Source organism: Lissotriton vulgaris, chromosome 5, assembly GCF_964263255.1.
Source record: "Lissotriton vulgaris chromosome 5, aLisVul1.2, whole genome shotgun sequence".
Lineage (NCBI taxonomy): Eukaryota > Metazoa > Chordata > Amphibia > Caudata > Salamandridae > Lissotriton > Lissotriton vulgaris.
Window position 1 is genome coordinate 1,229,930,178 of NC_141693.1, and position 24,201 is coordinate 1,229,954,378.

Sequence of the window (24,201 nt, forward strand, 5' to 3'; positions counted from 1 at the left end):
GGTAAGATGTTGACCCGTGCCCAATTCATGTAGGTACTGTATTGTTAAGTGGGTGGCAGGTTCATGCATTATGTTTCCCCATAACATGCCTAGTGTGTGTATCACTGCAGCGTGTAGCAAGAACTGGCCCTGCGGTCAGCTTGATTCTTCACTGAGCCCTTCAAATGGCAACAGTTGGCCATCACTGTATTAGTCGCCTAGAGTTTGCACTCCCACCTTCTCCTATTGGGAATGCTCTGCGCCAGTATTTGCTTGGCATTGTCTAGGCGTGATGAGTATAGGAAAAGACGGCGCATATGGGGTGACCGGTTGTGTGTTCATAAACTGCAGCGAAACAATTGTAAGCCACCCTCACAAGCAATTGGGTAGGTGATTTGCCCGTTCTGCCTAGATGGAATAGCTTTACTAACTGGGGATGGGTGAGCCCTGGCGCTTGCGTGGCAGTGTCCTTTAAGTATTGTGTACTTAGCTGGGCACTCATTGGAGCTGTGCAGCCAGGTAGTATTGCTCCATATTGGGTACAGAAAGGCCCCCTCGATCGGCCGGAGGGTACAGCCTGGTTAGCACTACCCTGCTGCATGTCCTGTGCCAAATAAATTGCAGCATGTCTCGTTTGAATCCTTTAAATAGTGCTGGCTTGACTTGAAATAGTAAGTTCATGAAGTGGTAGAGACACAATAGCACTATGATTAACCAATATTTTTAATTGCATGTTGACATCAGGAACCTTCCCCAAAATCTGGGAAGAAGCGTTCATTCTACCCTTGCTGGAAAATAAAAATGTGAATCCCAATGACTCAAACACTTATTATCGGCCTATTTCTCACCTACCTTTCCCACCTAAAATTATCGAAAAGGGCTTAACTCTTCAGATAACCCAATACGTGGCTCACCACCCTCTACTTGACACTACCCAATTTTGATTTAGAAGTGGTCATAGGACCGAAACCGCTCTGATCAAAACAACTAAAGAAATCAGGCCTATAGTCAATGGTGGCAGAAACGCTGCTCTAGTACTCCTCTATCTATCTACAGCCTTGGCATGGTTGACCATAAGGTTTTGGTCGAGCGTGGCCGGGCTATCTGGATCGAGTGGTCGATCCTTAAGCTCTTGGAATCCTTTCTTTCCCAAAGATCTCAGGTCGTTGCTTTGGACCTGTTTGTTTCCAAATCCTTCACCATGCCTTGCGCGGTCCCACAGGGCTCCTCTCTCAGCCCCATGTTGTTCAATAATGTTAAACAATTGGCCTCTCTTATTGGATCTTTCGGGCTAGACCTCACATCTTATGGAGATGACACCCAAATTGTGGTGGCACTTTCTTCCTCTAACAAGCAGATAGGATCCAATTTCTGTAACTGCATGACTGCTGTAGATTACTGGACGAACTTTAATTGTTTAAAACTCAACTCTGGTAAAACTGAGGTCATTTTGTTTGGAAACTCACGTTCCTTATGGACCCTGCACTGTTGGCCTAAGGATCTGAGTCAACTTCCTACCCCAGTCTGCAAGGCTAAGAACCTTGGTGTGATTATGGAAAGTAAACTTACCTTGGGACTCCAGGTTAATGTGATCATGTCCTCTACCTTACATGTCCTTAGGATGGTCAAAAAAATCCTTCCTTTTATTCCAGCATATGCCCAAAAAATGGTCTATGCTTTATACCTCAACATGCAGCAACAACATCTAAATAAGCTGCAGGTTCTGCAAAATTCAGGTGCTAGAATGTTAACTGGATCCCCAAACAACAATCGGTGGCCCATGCCTTCAAACATCTACATTGGGTGTCTGTCAGGCAGCGTATTAAATTCATAGCACTCTGCCTTGCCCATAAAGCCATGCACAGAGTTGGCCCAGAGTTGTTTTAAACATCCCTTCCAATGGTATGTTCTAGGAAGATGCTTAAGATCTTCAGGCACCTGAAAACTTGCTGTTGATAAATTCAAAAGAACTGACTGAGGAGGCCAAGGTTTTGTCAACTCCACTGCCAAAGAATGGAACACCCCCCCTCCTACCATTAGATCAGTTCTAACCTCCTTCAATTTAGAAAAAAACTAAAATCTTGGCTGTCCCATACACCTGTATCACCGGGCATTTCCATACAGAATGAAAGAAATCCCCCATAGGATCTTTAAACCTGTGGCATACTGGGGAGTCATTGAGGCCCGCTCTCAACATACAGAGTGGTGTCATATACCCTTAATGTAGATACTTGAATTGTATAAAGCAGAGCCTAATGAATATTGTTGGTGCGATGGGACATACAGATATCCTGCCTCCTCCAAGTCTCTCACCCAGCCCTCCCACGTCTCTTTTAGAGGGTTCAATAATATGGGCAAGTGCACCACTAGGGATTTATAGATCTGCAATACCCCTCTCCTGCCTGAATGGGCCATACAAATCGTGTTTTTTAAGGGGATATATTCAGGAATGTCCTGTAGTGGGTATCGGAATGTGTGTAGGGCATTTCGAAGTTGTAAGTAGTGGTCGAATTGCGAGGGTGGCATTTGAAACTCTGCTTGAAGCTCTTTTAATGATTTCATGTGGCCCCCGCCTTAGACGTCCCCTACTCTAGATAATCCAATAGAGTCCCATCCCTTGAAGTCTTCTAGGGTAGACACCTGATCTTCCCAGCAGGGTTTCCCTCATCAGCTTGTGGTCCCGTCCAATCCGCCAGAGGGCAGCACTCTATGCTCTAAATGTCACCTTGGTTACCTCTGGGAGGCTGGAGAGAAGGGGGGAACTGTAAAGGATGTTTAAGACATTGTCTAGTCCCAGTGCGGCTATTTCGATCCCGTAGGCGGGGTCATCCCACCCTCAACACAGCCAGTCGTTGAAAGGAAGTAACTGTGTTGCCCAATAGTATAGGCGGAAATCTGCCATGGCAAGGCCACCATTGTACAACTCCTGGATGCATTTCCCCAAGGTTTTGCTGGGATTGCCACTGGCCTAAATAAAGCTATGTCCCATTGTCAGCATAGAGTTGAACCAGACTTGTGGTAAGTGTAAAGGGTAGTTTTGTAGCACATAGAGTAATTTTAGGAGGATTATCATCTTGTACAATGTAATCCTACCCATGGTGCTAAGGGGAAGATTATTCCACAGTCACTGGTCCTCCAGGGCCTTACGCGTCACGGCAGTGTAGTATCCCTTTTAGATGACATCATATTGGTTCATTGGAATTGTTATGTTTCCTATCTATGTTCTACATCCCTTATGTGGGAGTTGCTCAGATCTTCTGGCATTCCTTTCCTTGTGGTTGTATAAGCTGTTACCTCCTGAGAATAAACTGCTTCATAAAGAGTGTCCTCTATTTACTTCGATTATTGGCGACGACCGGGATCTTGAACAACCCACTCTCTGAAGCAAGTATTTTTTTTTATTAAAAAAAAAGAAGAAACACTTGAGGAACAGCGTTCACACGTCTCAAAGGTATTTTTTTTTACTACTAACTTATGTGTAAATGATCGCACCAGCGGCAGAAATCAACCATGTGCCTTGATTGCACCTGAGGCAGTGTTTAGTATCGTATTTTATTGATTTTTGCCAAGTTTCGTCATCTCTGACTTTGCCTATATATTACTTCGCATACTTTTGTGAATTTAGCATGCTGAATTTCTTTTGCAAACTCGACGCGATTCTGCTCATTTGTTTTATTTAAGCGCATTAAATGCATGTCAAGCAGGCTTTCTGATGCGAAAGATTTAAATTTCTCATAGCTGCATTTTTCAAAACTCATCTGGTAGTTCTTCGATGCTGAGCGAGCTTCAGAACTCTTGTTGATGCTTGAGCCTTCTCGTTGTATCAACGTTCTCTGTGACGTTTGATGAAAGCGTCCAAGCGTCACAAAGGTCAAAGAATCACACGCTTTGACGTGACGCGGCGGCCATTTTCTTGACGCATTGTTTGTTTACTTTGTCCGATAAACGCTACGCTACCACTTTTGACTATTCACAATTTATTCTTACCAGCGTTCCTGCACATTACGAACATCCGAATTTGACGGACTACTGCATACAGATCTCGCTGGCATCAATCTTTCAGAATTTCTTTCACAGAAACGAAATCGACCACGGTGACTACGTTTATTTTGTTAATTCATTATTTTCTTTAGCTGTACAATTTCTCTTGCCTAATTTTGTGTTGTTATTTATCTGAAATGTCAAACAATATTAATTCTCCTTCACATTTTTTACCTGTTGCTTGGGATCCTAAGGTAGAATGGGATCTATGGTATCCCACATTTCTAGCATATGTGGATGTGGTGAAAGAAGATGGGTGTTCTCCTAAAAGGAAGTTAGAACTATTAAAAAACTGTTTAGGGGGTGCTGGCCTTAAAGAATTATAAAATGTACCTCCTATTGAGGGTGCAGGTGATTTTAATATTTTTGAGGTCGTAATAAAACAATTAGCTTCTAGGTTTGGAAGAAAAATCAACACTGTGATGGAAAGGTTTAAGTTTTATTCAAGGGCACAGAAAGACGATGAGTCTATTGAAAACTATGTAGCCGCATTACGAACTTTAGCAGGTTCTTGTGCTTTTGAAACGAGCAATTTTGAACAGGTGCTAAGAGACCAAATTATGATGAAGACCAAGAGTAAAAAGATTCAAGAACGTCTATGGATGGGAACTGAGTCTTCTCTTAATGCTGTATTGAACATAGCCAAAGGTATTGAAAAATCTGAACTCTTTGTAAGTGAGATTAGAGGCCAAGATGTCAAGAATAAAGTAATAATTCCAGAGGTTGCTTTGGTAAAGGAAGTCCATAATCAAAAGAAGTTTCCTTTCACTCAAACTAAAAAAGAGTATTTTACAAGAGACAACAAATTTGCTGGCAAGAAAAACCAGGTGATTTGTTATAGGTGTGGAGCTAATGATCATGTTGGCAATTACAGAGGTTGTTCAGCATGGAATAAAATTTGCATAAAATGTAAAAAACCAGGACATTTTAGTAAAATGTGTAGATCTCCACAAAAAGTAAATATGTTAACTGATTCAGAGTATGAAAATCCGGTAGAAATTCAGGAAATTAACACGTTGTTGTGTGTTGGTGACACTAAATGCAAAGGTTTTCCCAAGGACAAAATATTGATAAATGGTGTAGAAATTTCTATGCTCATAGACTCATGTGCTTGGTACAGTATAATTGGTAGTGACATCTTTAACAGGTACTGGAATTCTTCAAATTTACTTCCATCTGATGTTCGTCCTGGTGGATATACTGGTCAGAAAATTGATTTGTTGGGTTTTATGTGGGCTGACATCAAATTTAAACATAAGAATATTAAAGGCAAAATTTATGTTGCATCCAAAGGAGCTTCTATTCTAAGTTGACCACATCAACACGAGTTGGGAATCAAATTGGATCCCAATGCTTCTCCACCAGTTTATCTAGTACCTTCTGTTGATGATGAATTCAGATTAAAAGCAAGTTTCCAGACATTTTTTCTGACACCTTAGGTGAATTTGTAAATTTTAAACACAAAATTATTTTAAAGGAAAGTGCGACACCTGTCCGACATAAAGTTAGAAATGTACCTCTAGCCTGTCTCGGGGAATTATTGAACCAACTGAGTCCTCTCCCTGGGTTTCTCCAGTAGTTTTATCAATTAAAAGCAACTGCGAACTTCGCCTATGTGTTGACCTCCGCAGTTTGAACAGTGAAATTTGGGTCGATAGAATCCATTACCCAACATTCATGAACTGATTTCTACTCTTTCTGGTGCTTGTATTTTTTCAACCTTAGATTTGGCTAGTGCTTATCACTAGGTTCTACTCCATGAAGATTCTACGTTTCTTACTACTTTCATAACGCCAGAGGGCATGTTCCAATTCCGTCGCATGCCATTTGGTTTGGCTAGTGCGGCATCAGTGTTTCAAAGGCTTATGAAAGATGTCTAGGAAGGTTGTGATAACGCCAAGATGATATTTTAATTTACGGGAAAGATTTTGAAGACCATGATAAGAATTTAGATAAAGTGCTAAGGTCTGTTCAGGGAAAAGGTTTGACCTTGAAATTTTCAAAGTGTAAATTTAGACAAAGCACTGTAGAATACTTGGGACATGAAATTTCTGCTCAAGGCATTAAACCCAAACATAATCACATTCAAAGCATAACTAAGGCTCCAGCTCCTAGTAATAAGGAACAATTGGTGTCAATTTTAGGCCTTACAGAGTTTTATAGTAAATTTGTACAAGACTATTCGTCTAAGGTTCATTCTTTGAGGCTGTTGTTAAAAAAAGATGCAAAATTTGTTTGGAACAATGAACAACAAATTGCTTTTGAATTACTCAAAAAAGAGATTGTCAACGCCCCTTTTTTGAGACCTTTCGATTTGGGTAGAGAATGCATTGTGTGTGTGGATGCAAGTAATGTTGGCCTCGGCTCTGTGCTGATGCAAAAGAATAAGGGTGAGGAATATGTAGTTTCTTATGCATCTCGAACGCTTCGTGGTGCTGAGTTCAATTATTCCACCATTGAGAAGGAACTTTTAGCTTATACTTGGGCGGTCGAACATTTCAGGCAGTTTCTTTGGGGAACAAGATTCCGTTTGCGAACTGACCATAAACCTTTAATAAACATGTTAGCTGCTGGAGGTGGTTGTACTTTGACAGCACGTTTGGCACGTTTAGCAGCCAAGTTACAAGAATTTCAATGCATAGTGGAATATGTGCCTGGACGTTTAAATGTTCATGCAGATTGCATGTCTAGATTGCCTTGTGCCTCTCCAGAGATAATTGATAAGTCCTCTCGGGATGTTGATGTGATTTTAACCATTGATGATATCAATGATGTGAAGTGTAATGCTACATCCAGTGTTATTTCTGAAACGGTTTGGAGACATGCCATGTGTAAGGATGTTTCCTTATCCAATGTGGTGGACTTTTTGAAACATGGTTGGCCTGAAGAAAGGAAACTTTCTGGCGATGTTTTGTCTTTTAGTAAAATAAAAGAAGAACTCATGTTTGATCAGGGTTTTGTAACCAGAGGAGATAAGATAGTCCCGCCTAGTGATTTGCGAGAAAAAATAATTTTTATGGCACATGAGGGACATATGGGTATGTCCAACGCTAAAAGGAGAATCCGTGAGTTTTACTGGTGGCCCGGTATGGATAGAATGGTAGATAAGTGGGTTAGTTCATGTTCTCCTTGTGCCAGCAGTGATAAGTCAGTTAAACCTTTGGCTGCCAAAACGGATATTTCTCCCATTGAGTATACTATGTGTCCTTGTAAGAAACTTGGGATTGATATTATTGGTCCTCTTGATTTAATGGATAATAAATCTGTCTTCATTCTGGTATTAATTGATTACTTCTCGAAATGGCCAGAAATAAAGGTGGTTGACAGAGTTGGTTCTTCCCAAGTTGTTGACTTTCTTGATGAAATATTTTGTAGAGAAGGGATCCCAGCTGAGTTGGTATCGGATAATGGTCCACAATTCATCAGTAGTGAGTTGTCTTCTTTTCTTGTTAGGAGTGGTGTTGTACACAAAAGGGTGTCTAATTACAATCCTCAGGCCAATGGTCAAACGGAGCGCTTTAATAGAGTCATCAAGGAATCTATTCAACTAGCTGTTAAAAGCAAATTAGTTTGGAGGACTCTTCGTGCGTCTCTTCTATCGTACCGTACTTCGCCTAGTTCTGTACAGGTGTTTCTCCATTTGAATTGTTAAAAGGTAGAAAACCTGGTTCAAAATTGTTACCTTGGTGGATGAAGTTGAAGGTTCCTTATGAGCTTGGTGTTGATCCGTCCAAGGTTAGAGACAAGGTTTTGAAATATCAAGAAAAGATGAAGTGTTCTTCTACTTCAGCTGGTTCTAGACCAGGGATTAGGGTTGGTGATCTGGTGCGTGTAAAGTTCAGTAGGTCTTCTGGTTCTAGGTGGAACAAATGGTCTGATCCTTGTAAAGTTACAGAAGTTTTCAGCAAAGCTGTCAGGGTAGAAAGTGGTAAAGTGTGGAACTTTCGTAGAGCTTCTTTGTGTAGAGCTTCCAACTTGAAAATGTGTTCTCTACCTTCTTCATCTGAGTCTGATGATAATTCTTATCCTGCTCTGTTAGATACTTTCAGTGGAAATTCGAAAAATTCTTCCAGGAATAATGATGATGCTTTCCTTTCCGATGTTTTGGTTTCTCCAGAACAAGTGTCTTTTGAATCTAGTGCTATGTGTGACACTCCTGTTCAACAATGTATTCCTGATACTAATGTTTCCAACCATGTTGTAGATAAGTTGAATGCACAATTTACTGATGTTCCCTTAAGGAAAAGTTATTGTGTCAAATTTACTTCTGTTAAGTTACGTGATTTTGTTCATTAGTTTTTTTTTGTTGTTTTTTTTAAAGGGGGAAGGTGTGTAGTATCCCTTTTAGATGACATCATATTGGTTCATTGGAATTGTTATGTTTCCTATCTATGTTCTACATTCCTTATGTAGGAGTTGCTCAGATCTTCTGGCATTCCTTTCCTTGTGGTTGTATAAGCTGTTACCTCCTGAGAATAAACTCCTGCTTCATACAGAGTGTCCTCTATTTACTTCAGGCAGCAAGGTTCAAATTTCATGTCAGGTGTGGGTCCCAGGAGATACACACTCCAAGGTACTGAAAGCTAACCAGGCGTATCAGAATCCGGGATTGCCAGGCCTCGTCCCGGTGGTCCCCCCTCAGAGGGACCAATGGAGATCTGCCTCAACTGCCCCCCAGGTCAATGCCTCCCCAAAAATGCCCAGGATTTGAAGAAGTAGGGCCCTGTTGTCAGCTGGTTGGGCCATTAATAAAATGATGTTGTCTGTAGAAACACTATGGAACACCAGGCCTCAGTCAGTCAAAGCCTCGCACCTGGACTTTGCATCGGATCCACACCACAGTGGCTCAATGCCAAGCACAAATGAAAGCTAAGATAGTTGGCACCCCTGCCTGGTGCCCCTCCTCACCAGAAATGTGATACCCAGCGCTGTTGACCCGATGTCCAAACCCCATGCCAGTAAGTTCCCCATCAAGATATGACCAATCAACCATGTTGAACACTTTTTCAAAGTCAATTAAAAGGAGGGCCGTGGGGCATCCCAAGGCTTTAATACAGCATAACACTATTTGTACCCTGAAGATGGAGTGCTTGGTGCCACACCAGGGATTGAACCCACATTGGTCAGGGTGGACCAGCTTGTGCATGACTGTCAGCAACCAGTTCCCCAGAAGTTTTGCATACAGTTTAACCTAGCTGTTGATAAGGGAGATTGGTCAGAAAGAGGTGTGTGTTAAATGTGTCCAGCCAGGTTTGGGAAGTACCATAATTGTGGACTACTCAATCTTGGAAGGAAAACGTCCCATGTCAATGGCTTTGCTGTATAATTTGAGCAGGGGTGGTATTATGTTGGGACGGAGTTTGCGATAGAACTCTACAGGGTATCCGTCGGGTCCTGGTGTTTTACTCTGGTTCAGATCTGCCAATACATCTGGTAACATCCTGGTCCTAGGCGGTCCTGTTCAGGAGTGACAACTGGGACAAGAGGAGTTCCTACATCAAGGTGGGGGGGATTAGGAGGGGGCGTAATTTCAGTGTACGGTCATATCTGCAGAGCACATATCTCCTCATAGTAGTGGGCAAATACAGCAGCAATCTTCTGGCAGTCATCAACCCCTCCCCAGGAGTTCCCTATGATGCTGGGTACTACCCTGGTTTCGGATTGGTGTGTGTCGAGCCAGTGCAGAAGCTTACTATATTTGTCTCTCCGTTCATAGACATGGCGTCTGAATGCCATTCAGCACTTGCAGGCCTCGTCCAGGCAAAAATGACGTAACAAAGCCCTGTCTAGTTCTAGTGGGCGTTTATCTAGATCAATTAGTGCTCCGGGTTCCCTGTAATCCTTAAGTATTATTGAGGTTTCAAGCTCGGTGATTAGGTGATATTCTTTGCTGTCAGCCCCTGTAAAAGCAGGCCACGCATCTCATAAAAGCCTTGGCCACTCCCATGAGATCCCACCCAGAATCATCCTAGCCCTCGTTCAGCCCAGGAAACGACAAACTCATACTGTAAAAATGTTGTAAATGTATCGTCTTGTAGGAACCTGGCATTAAGGCACCACATAGGGCGGCTGCCTCTGGGGCACATGTCACAGTGAAGTAGAACCGGTGCATGATCTGATATCTCGTGAAGTAAGATCTGGGATCATGTGCTTCAGAATGAAGTCTTTTAAAGTCACTGTAGGGAGGAGTTACTCTAAAATCTAAAATAGGACCCTGGGTGAAAGGCAGGATGAGCCTACGCTAGTCTGATTTGAACCACTACAGGTTGATGTACACAGGTCTATTCTGGTCCATCACTGCCACTGCTGTTCAATCAAAGCTTGAGATGGAGAAGAGTTGAGGAGAGTGCAGAGACTACTCATTGTAGACGCGACATAAATTGCATGAAGCACGTCATATCACTAATGTAGAGATATAAACCCAAGAGAGTGAATAGGGTAAGGTGGGACTTCATATTTCAGTGCTGAGGAGTGGTATTCTTGCAAATAGTGGTCTCAGGAGCTAAAGAAATGCAGAACCTGCAACAGAAAGGCCAAATACCCTGCACTCCTTAAAAACACTACCTCCTAGATCCTTTGGCAAAGGAACAAGAAATGTAATGCACAGACGTGCTTACCAGCTTTCTGATGCCTGCCGTGAGGGAAACGGCTCCTGGGTCACTCGCACCGCCGTGAGGGCAACGGCCACAGAGAGCATCTTCACTGCTGCAAGGGGTAGGGACTACAACCCCCAGCATCCCCTTCCCGCTGTTGCAGGGATACAGCGCCACCTAAGCGCCTGCAGCCACCGCCATATAAGCCCTGCACAGCTCCTGCAGCGTGGGACGCGCGGGGGCAGCGCCCGGGCCAAGGCTGGGCCAAGGGTGGCCCCTCATCACCCAGAGGAGGCTGGGCTGGGCCAGGGCTCTTGGTTCTGCAACCTGACATCTGGAAGGCAGTGTGAACAGTGAACATTGTCGGTACTATATCGCCCGAGTTGGGTGAGTTCTTCTGTTTTTGCCTAAGACTTGAAACTGTATTGGAGCATTCAATTTTTTATTTTTGTCCAGTAGAAGGAAGGAGTTTCATTCTGGTTTACTGGTCTCCTGCCCATATTTGACTGATTGAGAAACTAAGACTGTCATACTACCTTTATAAGGGCTGAGTTCAAGTATGGGGAAAGGAAAAACCATGGATGGGTCTGGTGGAGCTGTTGGAGGGGGCAGAGTGGTAGAGACTGTAAGTTAAAAAGGGTGAGGAAATCCCCAAAGCCAAAGCAAAGGCCAAATAATTGCACCCTGGATAGGATAGACTCGCTGATAAGTGAATGCGAGGATATCCTATCTAGTGAAACATCTACCCAAATTCTCAGTAAAGATATGTCCCACGGTTCCCCCCTTGTAGCTAAAAACGCCATAGCTCAACAGATAATTCCTGTAATATTCCACAAAACGAGTAGGGGAGATATGTTAGAGCCTCATAAAGAAGGTCAGGTCGGGAAAGGTAGTATTATACGGGAAAGTCAGGCTGGTCCCTCTGAGGAAGAAAATATAAGGGTTGTTTGCACAAATAGGTTCTTACCCCTTACAGATTTGCAAGAGCAGGATAGGGTAGATGAGGTTACAACCAATCCAGTGGTGATACCATGTGGAACTCCCTCACCACCTCAAACCTATAATACTGTTGAACGACAGGAGCTGCCTGTTCTTATAGCCGAGCTAAAAGTGGAAGTTACTTCAATACGTCAGAAATTGGAAGAACTTTCTTCGAAGGATGAAACTCTATCTGATAGGTCTTCTCCCTGTTCAAGAAGTTGCAGCCACAGAGTAAATCATTCGGAGCAACTTAATCAAAGACCTAGCCAGGGAGGGCATACTGCCTTAACCGCTACGGATACCCGACCTAATATTCCTGCCCCACATCAAGTTAGTAGAGTCACAGGAGGAATAAACGGTCTTAGCAAAGAACCTATACCATTGGGTGGTCCCACTTATGCATCTACCCTAAAACAAGACAAATCACAGAACCAAATTAGGTACACATCAGTGGGTGCAGGGTTTCCCATAAATATACATAGGTACTATGATCAAAGTACACTCCCGGAACAAGAGGTACACCAGCCACCAAGGATCTTTATGGTTAATGTCTCCAAATGTGTTAGCGGGAATTTAAGAGAAAGCGAGGACTCCCTCACAAACAAGGCAATCCATTGGATTCGACATGTCAGGGGATGTTGTTCTGTTATTAGAGAAGACATACTCAGAGCACAAAGACTCTCTTTTCCAGGGAACTCTCTTGATTCTATTGAATTAACACTGAAGCACTACGACTTGGTTGAGAAACTGCTGGCTCTAGAGTTTCGTACATCCTCCCCAGACAATTCTCAAATACAGTTTAGACGTTCCTCTTCTGTTCCTGGCTCCTCTGCGGGGTTAGGTGTTTCTTCTCTAGAAGGTATTTCAAACCTTGATTCCAATGACTGACTGCATATAGAACCACAGAGAGCTACACAATCTGGCATAAACGGTTGTAGCATCATCTACCAGCCTAGAGAGGAGACAATCAGTTTGAGCACTATGCCGGTAGTTAACTGTTTATTGCATTCAACGGAAGTCTCTGGGTTAACAGATTTTGATAAGCCTTTGAGTCCTACTGCCCATGAGGGTAGTATAACTATGGCTAAGGGAGGTAGTGGTATACCTAATGGTCCGTTAAATGCTATGCCTATATTGCCCAGAGGGAGGACTTTAATGACCTCCCTGTGTGTGCTGTCCTGGAATATAGGTGGCTTATGTTCTTAGACTAGCTCCCCTGAATGGCAGTCCTTCTTCTCTGGGTATGATGTGTGTCTGTTTGAGGAAACCTGGGCAATGGAACCGATTTTCTGTATAGGCTATTTGAATTTTTATGTATCTGCGATTGCAGGTGGGAAAGGCTGACCATCGGGTGGCCTATCAGTCTGGGTCCGCCAAGATATTGGCTTTATGGTGCAGGTTTTAGAGTTTTATAATAAGAACATACTAGCAGTCAGATTAGCATGGGGTGAGCGCAAAAAGCTCGATGCATATAACATCTATGCGATGGGTACCAAGGGAAAGAGGTCGGACGTGTTGGTAGCCCTAGATTCATTGCTTGACCAGCATTCCAGGGGCATAGATGTAATATTAGTAGGTGATTTCAACCTGACTTTCGAACCCCTTTTAAATGGGAACTCTAATTTCTATGATGCTGAAGACGAGCTGTGGAGTTTCCCGAAATTAGATCTAACACCAGTAAAAAAATGGACCGCAGCCGTAGTTCAGATGAACGCCCTCTGTATGGAGAAAGGTTTGAGGGCCATTAACGACAGAACCCAGTCAGACAGAGACGGTGCACCCACTTTCAATAATGGCTCTAGTGAAAGCTGTATTGATTATGTTTTAATTAATTTTGAGCTATGGCACACATTAAGGGATATGAGTGTTGTTGACCGTATCGAAAGTGATCACAACCCATTAGCTGTGGTTTTCGAAATTAGAGCAGAGAAAGCTACATCCCACCCTGAAGGTGATCTAATAAGCCTTGATCTAATTCCATCAAATAATATGAGGCATCTGAAATGGGCAAACCTGCTAGTTAAACCTGAAGTTTTAGCAATGTCGGCAGTAGATGCAATTAACGCAACTTCAGACTTGGAGAAACTTTTGCTTAATAGGGCCTCGTTCGAGGTTATTGAATTTCATGCGGAGTTCTTTAGACAACTTTGCACCTACTTTTTCAAGACTGTTAAAAATAAGGGTACCAACCTGAAAAAGATTTGATTTGATTTGATTTATAATTTTGTAAAGCACGCGAATGTCCTTGGGCGTCTTGGCGTTGGGAAGTGACTGGTTTAATAAGGAATGTAAGGAGGCCCGTAGCACCCTGGGGAAAGCGATAAAGTGTGGCGACATGCCCTCGGTTCGGTCTGCTAGGCAGAAATATAAGAAAGTGCAGGAAGTGGCAAAGAAATCCTGAGATGAAAAGAGGTGGCAGGCACTTAAAAGCACCTGTGAAAATAAAAACCAGAAACTATTGTGGGATGTAGTAAAATGGGACAGAGGCGGGACCCACGCAGAACCAATCAATTATGTAAGCCAAGACCAATGGGTAAAGCACTTTCAATCACAATATGAGTGCAGTAATGATGAGGAGGAACAATCTGATCCCCCTTGTGTCTACTATGACGGTTCTCCCTTTAGTAAAGCGGATGTTGATATTGCATTGGACACCCTGCAGGAAGGCAAAGCGTCAGGCCCTGATGGCATCCCAGCTGATATTTTTCTCCATGATAGAACTACATGGAGCCGCTACATTTTACTCTTAATGAACGAATTTGCCAAGGGTGTTCTGATTTCTGAGTCCTGGAAAGGTGCTGTGATCATCCCAATATTTAAAAAGGGGGATAAGTCAAATCTGGGGAACTACAGACCCATAAGTCTAATGAACTCAACTCAAAAGATAGCTGAACAGTTGTACCTCTGCACTCAAATATTTGTTATACATAGAAGCCAGTACTTCTAAGGGAGAAACTTCCCTGTCCTGACCTTATTAAGTGATCATGACTTTCAGTGATCAAAGTACACAATCTAATTTTTAGCTGCATGTAGAGAACATCCAAGACATCCATTATCTTTGCTGTTTTAATATTGTTTTATGCACAATTGTATACATCTTGTCAAATTAATGACACATGTTACAAGACTTGTTGACAGGAGTTCTTCTGTACATATATCCCAGAGAAACAAAACAGGCTGCCTGTTTTGTTTCTCTGGGATATATGTACAGAAGAACTCCTGTTCAGCTAGCTTAATTTGATTGATCTCCTTAGGGATTTCTTTAAAGTCGACATCTGTGGTAGTGGGATGTCACTGTTACCTTGAAGGGCACCATCACCTTACTTAAAAACAATTTGGACTTCTAAAATCAATGTTGACAAAATCATTTCACATTTTGGATTGGTAGTGCGACATCCTATACCACCACTGCCAGTGTTGTATTATTGATCAACTCAAAAGATCATGGGTCGCCTTGTATTAGATAAACATACAGGATTGGCTTTTCGAGCAGGACATTCTATCTCTCCTTCAAGCAGGCTTTAATTCAGGCATAAGCACCATTGATCAGACATTTCGCTTAACTCTCCTTTATTGGAAAACGGTGGTCTTGGAAAAATGTAGCTTGTTTGCTGCCTTTGTAGATCTAAGGGAAGCATTAGACCTCGTTTCTCGAAGTAGATTGTGGAGAGTCTTGTCTGATTTAAAGATGCCCCATGATTTACTATCTCTTGTTGCTAGTCTCCACGAGGACACCTATGCGAAGATTAGGTGGGGAAGCCAGGACCAGGATACTCCCGCATTCAGAGTGGGCAGAGGGGTGAGACAAGGCTGCGTTATGGCCCCAACATTGTTTTCTATTTTTATAAATGGCATTGCATAATTCTTGGAGGATACCCCAACGAATGCACCGAAATTGGTGGGCATAAGAATTCAATTCTTATGTTTGCCGATGATACTCTCTTAATAGCAAAAAAAGTGGTTTACAGCGAGCACTAATACTCTTTGAGGAATTTTGTCACACGAGGGGTCTTGAGATAAAGGTCTCAAAAACGAAATGCATGACATACAACCCACAAAGATCCTCAGGAGGAGTAATGCTATTGAATAAGCGCCCCCTGGAGAAGGTGAAAGATTTCACATACCTAGGCATTATTATTCAGGATAACATGAATTGGGGTAAGCATCTGGACATGGTCACATTAAAACATCTCCAGCTAGCGGGTACCACATTATCTGAATTTAATGCATCTTTTACCAAGCCAGTGAATTCCCTCTGACCATCTATAACATGAAAGTTGTCAGTGCAGTCTCATATGGGGCAGAACTCTGGGGCTTTAATAATCTGTCTAAACTGGCTGTAGCGGAAAATAGTTTCCTCAAAAAAATTGTGAACCTCCCACAAAGCAACCCGGTAAAGCCCCTTCTCCACAATCTAGAAAGGAAGGCATTAGCGGATGGCGCTAGACTACGTCCCCTGTTGTGCTGGCGGAGAATCTGGACGACCCTGGAACTGGCACATTATGCTGAGGGCTTTAAAGTTCTGATATGCTGTGATCGCTTTAAAAAGATTTCTTGGTTACAGCAGGTTAGATCGCTTTTGTTAAATATTGGTCTGGTGGCCTTGTGAGAGAACCCTGAGAATGCCTGGTTCCCGTCAAGAGAGCAAATGAAGGAAATGTATTGGGGATGGGTGGATGCCAATACATATATGATTAGTGACCCTTTGACACTGACGAGTCAATCCCTCAAGGCAAAACCAGTCTAAAACTAGAACCTTATTGGGACGCTATTACAAAGCAACAAGATAGAAAGCTCTTGTTTCAATTAAGAATAGGCACGGTACCTGTCAAACTGTTTTCTGCAGGGTGGGAGGCATCAATGGATACTCATTGCCCAAGTTGCAATGAAAGCACTGAGTCTTTGGCTCATTTGCTTTATGCCTGCCCCGCCTATATAGTTCCAAGGCGAATATGGCTGGCCCCCATTTGCCGAGCGCTGGGGACAAAGAAATGTGATGAGGCTTTAAGATTGATACGCACCAAAACGTGGTTGCCACTTAATATCCCCGTAGCCAAGTATTCAGGCTGGGCATGGATTATAAGAGCAAAAGCAATTGTGGCATCATGATCAATGTATATTGTGTATATATTTCTAAATCTTATAAAGACTTGTATATATATATATGAATTGATATACGATCATGGCCCCTAAATGAATAACATTGTATTGGTCCATTTCTATTGCCATTATGAGCTGGCATTTCATGAGTAATAACTGATTTTAGTCCTGGTGTTTTCATAACTTTTTATACAGATGTTTTATAATTGAGAGATACTACTCATTTGTATCTGTTTTATTGGGTGTTTTATGTAATGGATTATGCTTTCATGACAAATTGTCGAATAAAGCTTTATTGATGATGATGTAATGCACAGACAAGGTGTTCCATAAATTCTGAAGCTGTCAACAAATAGGACATACAGTGATGTCACCCATGTGTATAGTATCAGTTGCAGGAATGAAGCAGGCAGCACACAGGAAAGTAGACTCCTAATTTCAAATATCTCCCAAATATATTAGTGGCCTACAGCTGGTGAGCCAGCCTCCACCATGTGTGCTCCATCCAAGTCAGTTCTCAAAAGTAAATTCTTTGTTCCCCTGAACTTCCTGTGTGCTAGATGCCACAGGAAGTGATGTGCTGACTCCTGACAATCCTGGAGATCACAATGGTGCAGCGGGCAACATAGTATTTGCGCAATTTGTGCTGCTTTATGGAACTGGTTATTTACTATTTTAACATCATCTTGTAGGGACAGGATCTTCAATGTCCAGGATCAGCATTGGGAATTTTCAACACTAATCGAATGGAAGCCTAGAGCTACCACCTGGTGTCCAAATGGGTCTTCGGGGTGGGCAGCAGACTGCAGGGAGGTCTGCACTCCCTGGGTTTCGGGGCCAGTGGTGCAGCCCATGCCCAATTCGGCTCTTTTGGGCTGGTTACCTCAAGTATTTAATCTGCCATTTTACGTACTGTGTCACCATTTAAGTGAGGCGACACAGTAGCCGGTACTAGCTGGGATTAGGACATTTTTTGTAGGGTTTGTGGTTTGCAATAGTTTGGAGTTGCGATGGATTTCCAAGTTGAAGAGGCCATGATCCTGCTAGCAGAAGCATAGTGCATGGACTTACTCACACCGGAATTGATGGTGACGGCCAGTGTGGTGCAGCAGGCAGCCTGTGGTGTGGCTGCAGTGGTTTGGAAGTGTTCACCGCTGCAGGCCTTACAACACCTGGCGCAGGTAAGTGGCAGGAGCCTCTCAAGACCAATGGAGCAGCCCCTGGTGAGAGGAAGCCAGGTCAAAGGGGGTGGGACACCATGTGGTATCCCGCTCTTCAATTTTTTGAGGGAAGTGGGGGCGGAACGCTGCACAGCATTCGTCGGCAATGCGGGGGGAATAGGGGAACAAAAGGAGGTCACAAGTGTTGCTGCCTTTGTCAAATGAATAAAGAAACCTGAGGGGCTGGGAAGGAGGATTGCTTGGGACAGGGGTGAAGGGTGGGGCCCGGAAACAGAAATAAAATGGAGGTCGCAAGTGACATGAACTCCTTTAAAATGAGCAAGAAATGCCAAGGGGCATTTCTGGAGCAATGTGTGAAGAGGAAGGGTGGAAGGGAGGGGTCCGGGAACAAGAGAACAGGCCAGGGAGGGTTGGGTGAGCAGAGTAAAAGGGGACAGTGTAGAGGGCCGGACAGTGTATGGGGCCCAGGTGTAAACATTGGGCCACCTAAGGGCCTGGAAGACATGAGGAAGGCACAGCAAGAAGGCAGAGGGCAGTGCAAGCAAAATGGCATGCCTTAGCGGGGGCCCTATCTTATTGGATTTAGGAGGGTGGCTGGACAAAGATCCCTAACCCCTTAGATCTAGATGTTCGGAAGAAGGGGGGTGGAAATAGGAGGTGGCCCCAGAAACAAAACCTGGAATGTGGGAGGTAAGAAGGGATGGCGGAGGTCACAGAACAAAGTCAGAAGATGGGCCCAGCATCTGCAATAGTGGCATCAATATTCGAATGGAGTGAAGAAGAGGAGCAGCGAGGGGGTCTGGGAAAGGGCAAGACAGAGAATTAAAGCTTCTGGCCAAAGTATGTACGAGTCCGAGAGCAGATATAGGTGTGGGTTTAGCGTGAAGAAGGGGGGTCATTCGGCGGGAGTTTGGAGGCAGGGGGAGCACTATAACCCTGCATTAGAGCAACAGGTAAACAAGTGGGGAGGGAGAGAACATTAGAAGGGGAGCAGGTCAGTGGAGGCTGCGGGCAATAGATACCGGAAGAAGGGAGGGGGCAGCCAGGAAAGGATACTAACCCCAGCTTTGCTGGACCCTACTTTTGCATTTCAGGAGCATCAGGTACGCAGGCAAGTAGACTCAGGAGAGTTATATGAGGCTGACAGACCCCGAGGGGAAGAGTTGGCAAGGTCTAGGGAGACAAATGCAAAAAGAACAAATGATGGATGGAATGCTGAACAATGCAAACGTTCCCCCCCCCAGGCACAAAGACCTGGGTTTAATCCAACGTTCTTTTTGCTCACCACGCCATCCCAGTTTGGAGTCAGCCATATACAAATCAGTCTTGATACTGTGCCTCATGGGAACAGTCCAGCCCGAACTGCCAAGCCAGGTCATACCTGGACTAGACACAAGCATCCAGGGACCATTTTCAGAGCATCACCCCAAAACAGCCAGGTCTGCTTAAATCCAGTGACACAGTGAACACGGGACTCACGTCTGGGCATACCCTTCTCACTTACGGCAGTAAATACAAAAGGAACACATGATAGATGGAATGCTGAACAATTCAAACATTCATCCCTATTCACAAAGATCTGGGTTTAATGCATAGTTCTTTTGCTCACCACTCCACCCCAGTTTGGACTCAGCCATATGCAAATCAATTTTGACCCTGTGCCTCATGGAGCAAGTCCAGCCCGAACTGCCAAGCCAGATCCTCCCTGGACTGGAAACAAGCCTCCTGGGACCAGTTTCTGTCTAGGGCGGCCAGCCCAATACTGATAAGGGACAGTTACGAATCTGCCACACGAAGGTCTTCGGTGGCCTCAGCAGAGCTCCAACCTGGATGGCAAAATGTGGTCTCCGGGGCAACAGGAAGGATGACAGGGCAACAAGAGAAAAGGCATCATCCAGGAGTACGTACTCTAGCCCTCTAGTATCAGGCGGGAGGTAACAAAAAGTAATGCAGAAAGGGCAAGAAAGTGCGGAGGCACTGGAGGAGGTGCATAGAGAGTCATTGGAAGTGGGAGAGGACCCGACGCAGTTGGATTACGGTGAAAGGAGCCTGGAAGAGGGCGAAATAGGAGAGGATGAGGCCAGGGGTAGGAAGAAGGTAGGTGGGAATCACATAGTGTATGCGGAGGGCGGTCCCAGTAACGCGATTGTGCCTAGTCTGTTGTATGATCTATGAGACGATCAAGCATACCTTGCACAGACTGACGTCATTGAAGCCCCTTCATGACTGGTTAGGTGGCAAACAGGCAAGGATACGGTGACACACTACCTTGATGACTTCTTCCTGGTGGGACAACTTGGTTCAATGGACTGTCAACCTAAGTTGACAAAGGTTTCAAGTACTCCTGGGTGCAGTAGGAGTGCCCCTAGTGCCAGAGAAGACACAAGGTCCTAGCACGGTGTTGTCATTTCTGCGATTGAATTTGATTCAGTAGCAATGGAGCACGTCTCCCTGAGTTGCTCATGCAAATGTTGCTAGATGGCATGTTGGCAAAACCAAAAGTGACAGGGAGGTACAGGTACTGTTAGGACATCTGAACTTTATGTGCAGAGTAGTAAGAACAGAGAGGACATTTTGTAGGAGACACACCACCACATGCGTTTGTCAGCAGGTCCTAAAGAAGACCTATGCAAGTTTTTAGAAGATTTCAATGGCATGCTAATGACAGCCCACAAAGAATGGGAATGGGACGTTCAAATATACTTCGACAACGCCGGGGTCAGCGGTTTTGAATTATACTGCCAGGGAAGGTGGTGTGCAGAAGAGTGACCGTGGCACTGGAAGCATGGGGGCAGGATAATTGCATTCCTAGAATTATTTCCTCTAGTTGTATCTGTCAACCTCTGGGGAAGGAACTGGCACATAGGGAGGTCATTTTCCGGGTGGACAACATGGCAGTGGTAAACGTGGTGAACAAACATTCAGCCTGGGACAAACAGGTACTTAACCTGCTGCAGGTTTGAGACATGATATAGTGTTTAAGGCCAGCCACGTGCCAGGGGTGAACAATGACATTGTGGATGCTTTGTCTTGTTCACAGTGGAAGAGGCTCCATGGGCTGGCTACGGAGGCAGACAAGGTCAAGACAACAGTGCCGGGGGGAATGTGGGCCGTAGGCGAAAAAGAACGCTGCAGTTGGTGGTAGGGTCTCGCGGAACCCACAAGAAATTCATACAGACAGGTCTGGCAGGAGTTTCTAGACAGTGAAGCTAAAAAGAGATCAGAGGTTTGGGCCAGGAAGAAGATGTTGTGCAATTTATCCTGCAATTGATTGAAAAGGGGTTATCCAGGATTACAATTACAGGGAAGTTGGCAGGGATTGCCTTTATGGGCAAGCTGTTTCTGGGATTATGCTCCATAGGCAGGTGAACTGGGCAGACGTATGATAGAATGATTGGCAAATGAAGCAGGTATCAGGGTATCAGTCAGGAGGCTAATTTCAGGGGAACTGTTAGGTAGCATGAATGGAGAACTGCAGAGATATGCAGAGGGAATGGGGAGGCAGTATTTTTCTCCACATTGATGTTGTGGATGTTCTTTGGGGCATTTAGGGTGTTAGAGCTATTGGGAAGAAAAGGAGTGCCAGGGTTGTATTGGACTAAAGTGGGGGGTAGGAGAAGGGGAATTAGGTAGTGCAGAGTTGAGATGGAGATAATCTAAGAGAGACCAAACATGTAAGGGGAAGATAGCGTTGCTAAGTGCAGGCTTGTGCCTAGTCCAGTGAGGAATTAAGCTGAGCAAAACCAGGGGTTACAGCAATGGGGTGGTGTTTATGTCAAGATAATGAGGAGATGGGGAGGCCTGGTCAGTTACTTTGGGTCATGCAAAAGGTGCTGGCAAAGCTGGGGGAAGCCCCACGAGAATATGGAACACACTCATTCATGATCAGGGTCGCTACGGAGCAGCTAAACAAGGTTGGGGCAGGGACAGGATAATGCAGTTGGGGCGTGGGGCGTCGGACTACTTTCGCCAGTTTGTTCCGTTGCGGACACAAGGGTATTGATAAAAATCAGAATTGTCTATTCTGGTCTTAGGACACTCTTTCATGAAATGGGCTGAAAGGTGCGAAATCCAGAAGGGGCAAGGTCTGAATCTCGTGCTTGACAAATCTTTGTTTAAGATCTCTTGGCACGGAAAAAGTCGGAGGCATTGGCGAGCATTGTTTGAATGTCTGAACAAATTGTTGAAGCATCACACTTGTCCGAATGTGTTAATATTACATTTAGGGGAAAATGATGAGGTGGTATGTAAGGGTTTAGGTTTGATCAAACAGATGAAGAGGGACCTAACAGTGGTCGGATGTTTCATCATGTGGAAGGAATTTATTCCTAGGAGGCAATGGAGGGGGGCAGCAAGGCCTTCCAGCATTGGTAAAGCGAGGCAAAAGAAATCAACAGAGACATGCGAGTATTCAATAGGGACAAGGGTTTTGGCAGGGTAGGACACCCGAATTTGAAGTATGAGGTGGGCTTTTTTTTTAGAGGCGGTGGGGTTCATTTGTCTTGCTTCAGAATGGAGCTTTATTTAATACAAGTGAAGCTAGCATTGGATAAGACCCTGAACCAAAGAAGGTACAACAGCTCTGCAGAGATGGGGAGGGTCAGAAAAGTATGAGCGAAAAAGAAGGACTTTTCTGAGTGGCGGTTGGAAGCTACTTTTTACATGGTTACAGGTTAAGATTAGGTTGTGAGCAAGTTACACCGGGAGTACGCAACAGATGAGAAGTTAAGATATAAGATACTTATGTATCAAGCCTTTTACCGGTCGCAAATGAGCCGATTCACAGAATCAGCCCGTTTGCAAATGGTAAAAAGCCTTTCGGGATGTATCATCCCAAAAGCCACTCGCAAAATAGGGAATCACAATGTTTGCGATTACCTATTTTGCAAATGCATTTAGGGAATCGCAAATTGCGAATCCCTAAATTCAATGCAGGAAGCAGTTAAAAATTGTGACCTTGCTATAAGGAATCGCAAATTACCACCAACTTGAAGTTGGTTGTAATTTGCAAATTCCTGGAAAAATGCAAATTTTTGCATTTTTCTACATGCCATGTGGCGCAGACACATGCCCCTAGAGCATGTATGTGCGCCACATGTGCACACTTACCTTTTTTGACTGTGCATCATGGTGACCTTTTGGCCCCCTATCAACCTTGTTCTTGCATTTGCAATTTCCGATTACCAATTTGGTAATCGCAAATTGCAAATGTCTTCCCATTCATTCCTATGGGCCTTTAGGCCCATACGAATGAATGGGAAGGCATTGCTTAATAGCGAATCGCAAATTGATACATCTGGCCCCAAGATAGATGGATGATAATAGAAGCAGGTAAAGGTTACAGGAGTTAAAGGTCAACAGTTACAGAAAGAGTAGGAGTTAAACAGTTGCAAGAAAATTATGCAAAAGGGGTGTAACATTAGGGGAGGAAGTGAAAGTAGGTGAATGAATGTATAGTGAGGCTTAGTTTCATAAGGTAAAGGCTTAGGTTTACTTTTGTGATGTGCACCTGTCTTCAATAAAGCGGCCTTTTTCACACATATAGAGCTCATTTGTCGTCTGTGCTGCACCCCTTTGGCCCAATGGACAAAATTACTGCATAATTACTAACATACTTGTGTCTTCGCAGGTAATACTGATAATTTTGTGACATCCGTAACCGAGCATAAGACAAAGGGTATACACCAATATTTAGAATGTATTGTTGCTCAAACAAGGAGCCTTGCATTAGGAACTACAAACTGTGCTCATACTATTCTCTCCTTTCTGCTCAGTTCTCACTGCCTTCAATAATAATGTTTCAGAACCTTTTTGCATAAAAGGTCAGGCTAAACTTACCTTTTCTTACTACTCTCTGCACCCTCTCCTTCATGTAAGGAAGTTCGTTGAGGCTTTTCAGGTTTCAGGGATGTACGAGGCACTCACCCACATTATTTATTCATTCACAAGCAGTAACATTGACTTACACCTACCATCAGTCGAAGCCCAGGCTCCGCCCACTAGTTTGTAGATGTTGTTGTTTCTGTTCACGCCCCAGACTCCAGCAGCCCCCACTGTGACATGCTTGAGAGAACCGGGGATCTGCGTCCATCCGCTACTGTAGAGGGTGTAAATGTTGTCGTTTGCATTCACTCCGAACACCTGCCCGTTGCCGGCATCGATTTGCTTCAGTGATCCGGAAACCCGATCACAGTCCAGTTGAACAGTCTGACCTAAAGTTGAGATTTCAAGAGACAGTCGTTTTATACAAGGTCAATGCTGGTGATTTTATTGGAACATTTTTACATTTAATTTAATTTACCCTGGATTTTTTGTGAAACGTATTT

At 44.0% G+C, this 24,201-nt stretch overlaps 1 protein-coding gene across 1 annotated transcript in view; it reads right to left on the reverse strand.

The window, feature by feature from the left end:
* Positions 1-24,201, reverse strand: part of LOC147712370 (fish-egg lectin-like) — a 134,464-nt gene that overhangs the window by 35,855 nt on the left and 74,408 nt on the right. The window contains exon 2 of the mRNA XM_086923069.1: positions 23,848-24,087. Within this exon, the coding sequence (XP_086779195.1) occupies positions 23,848-24,087 (240 nt within the window). The remainder of the gene's footprint in view (positions 1-23,847; positions 24,088-24,201) is intronic.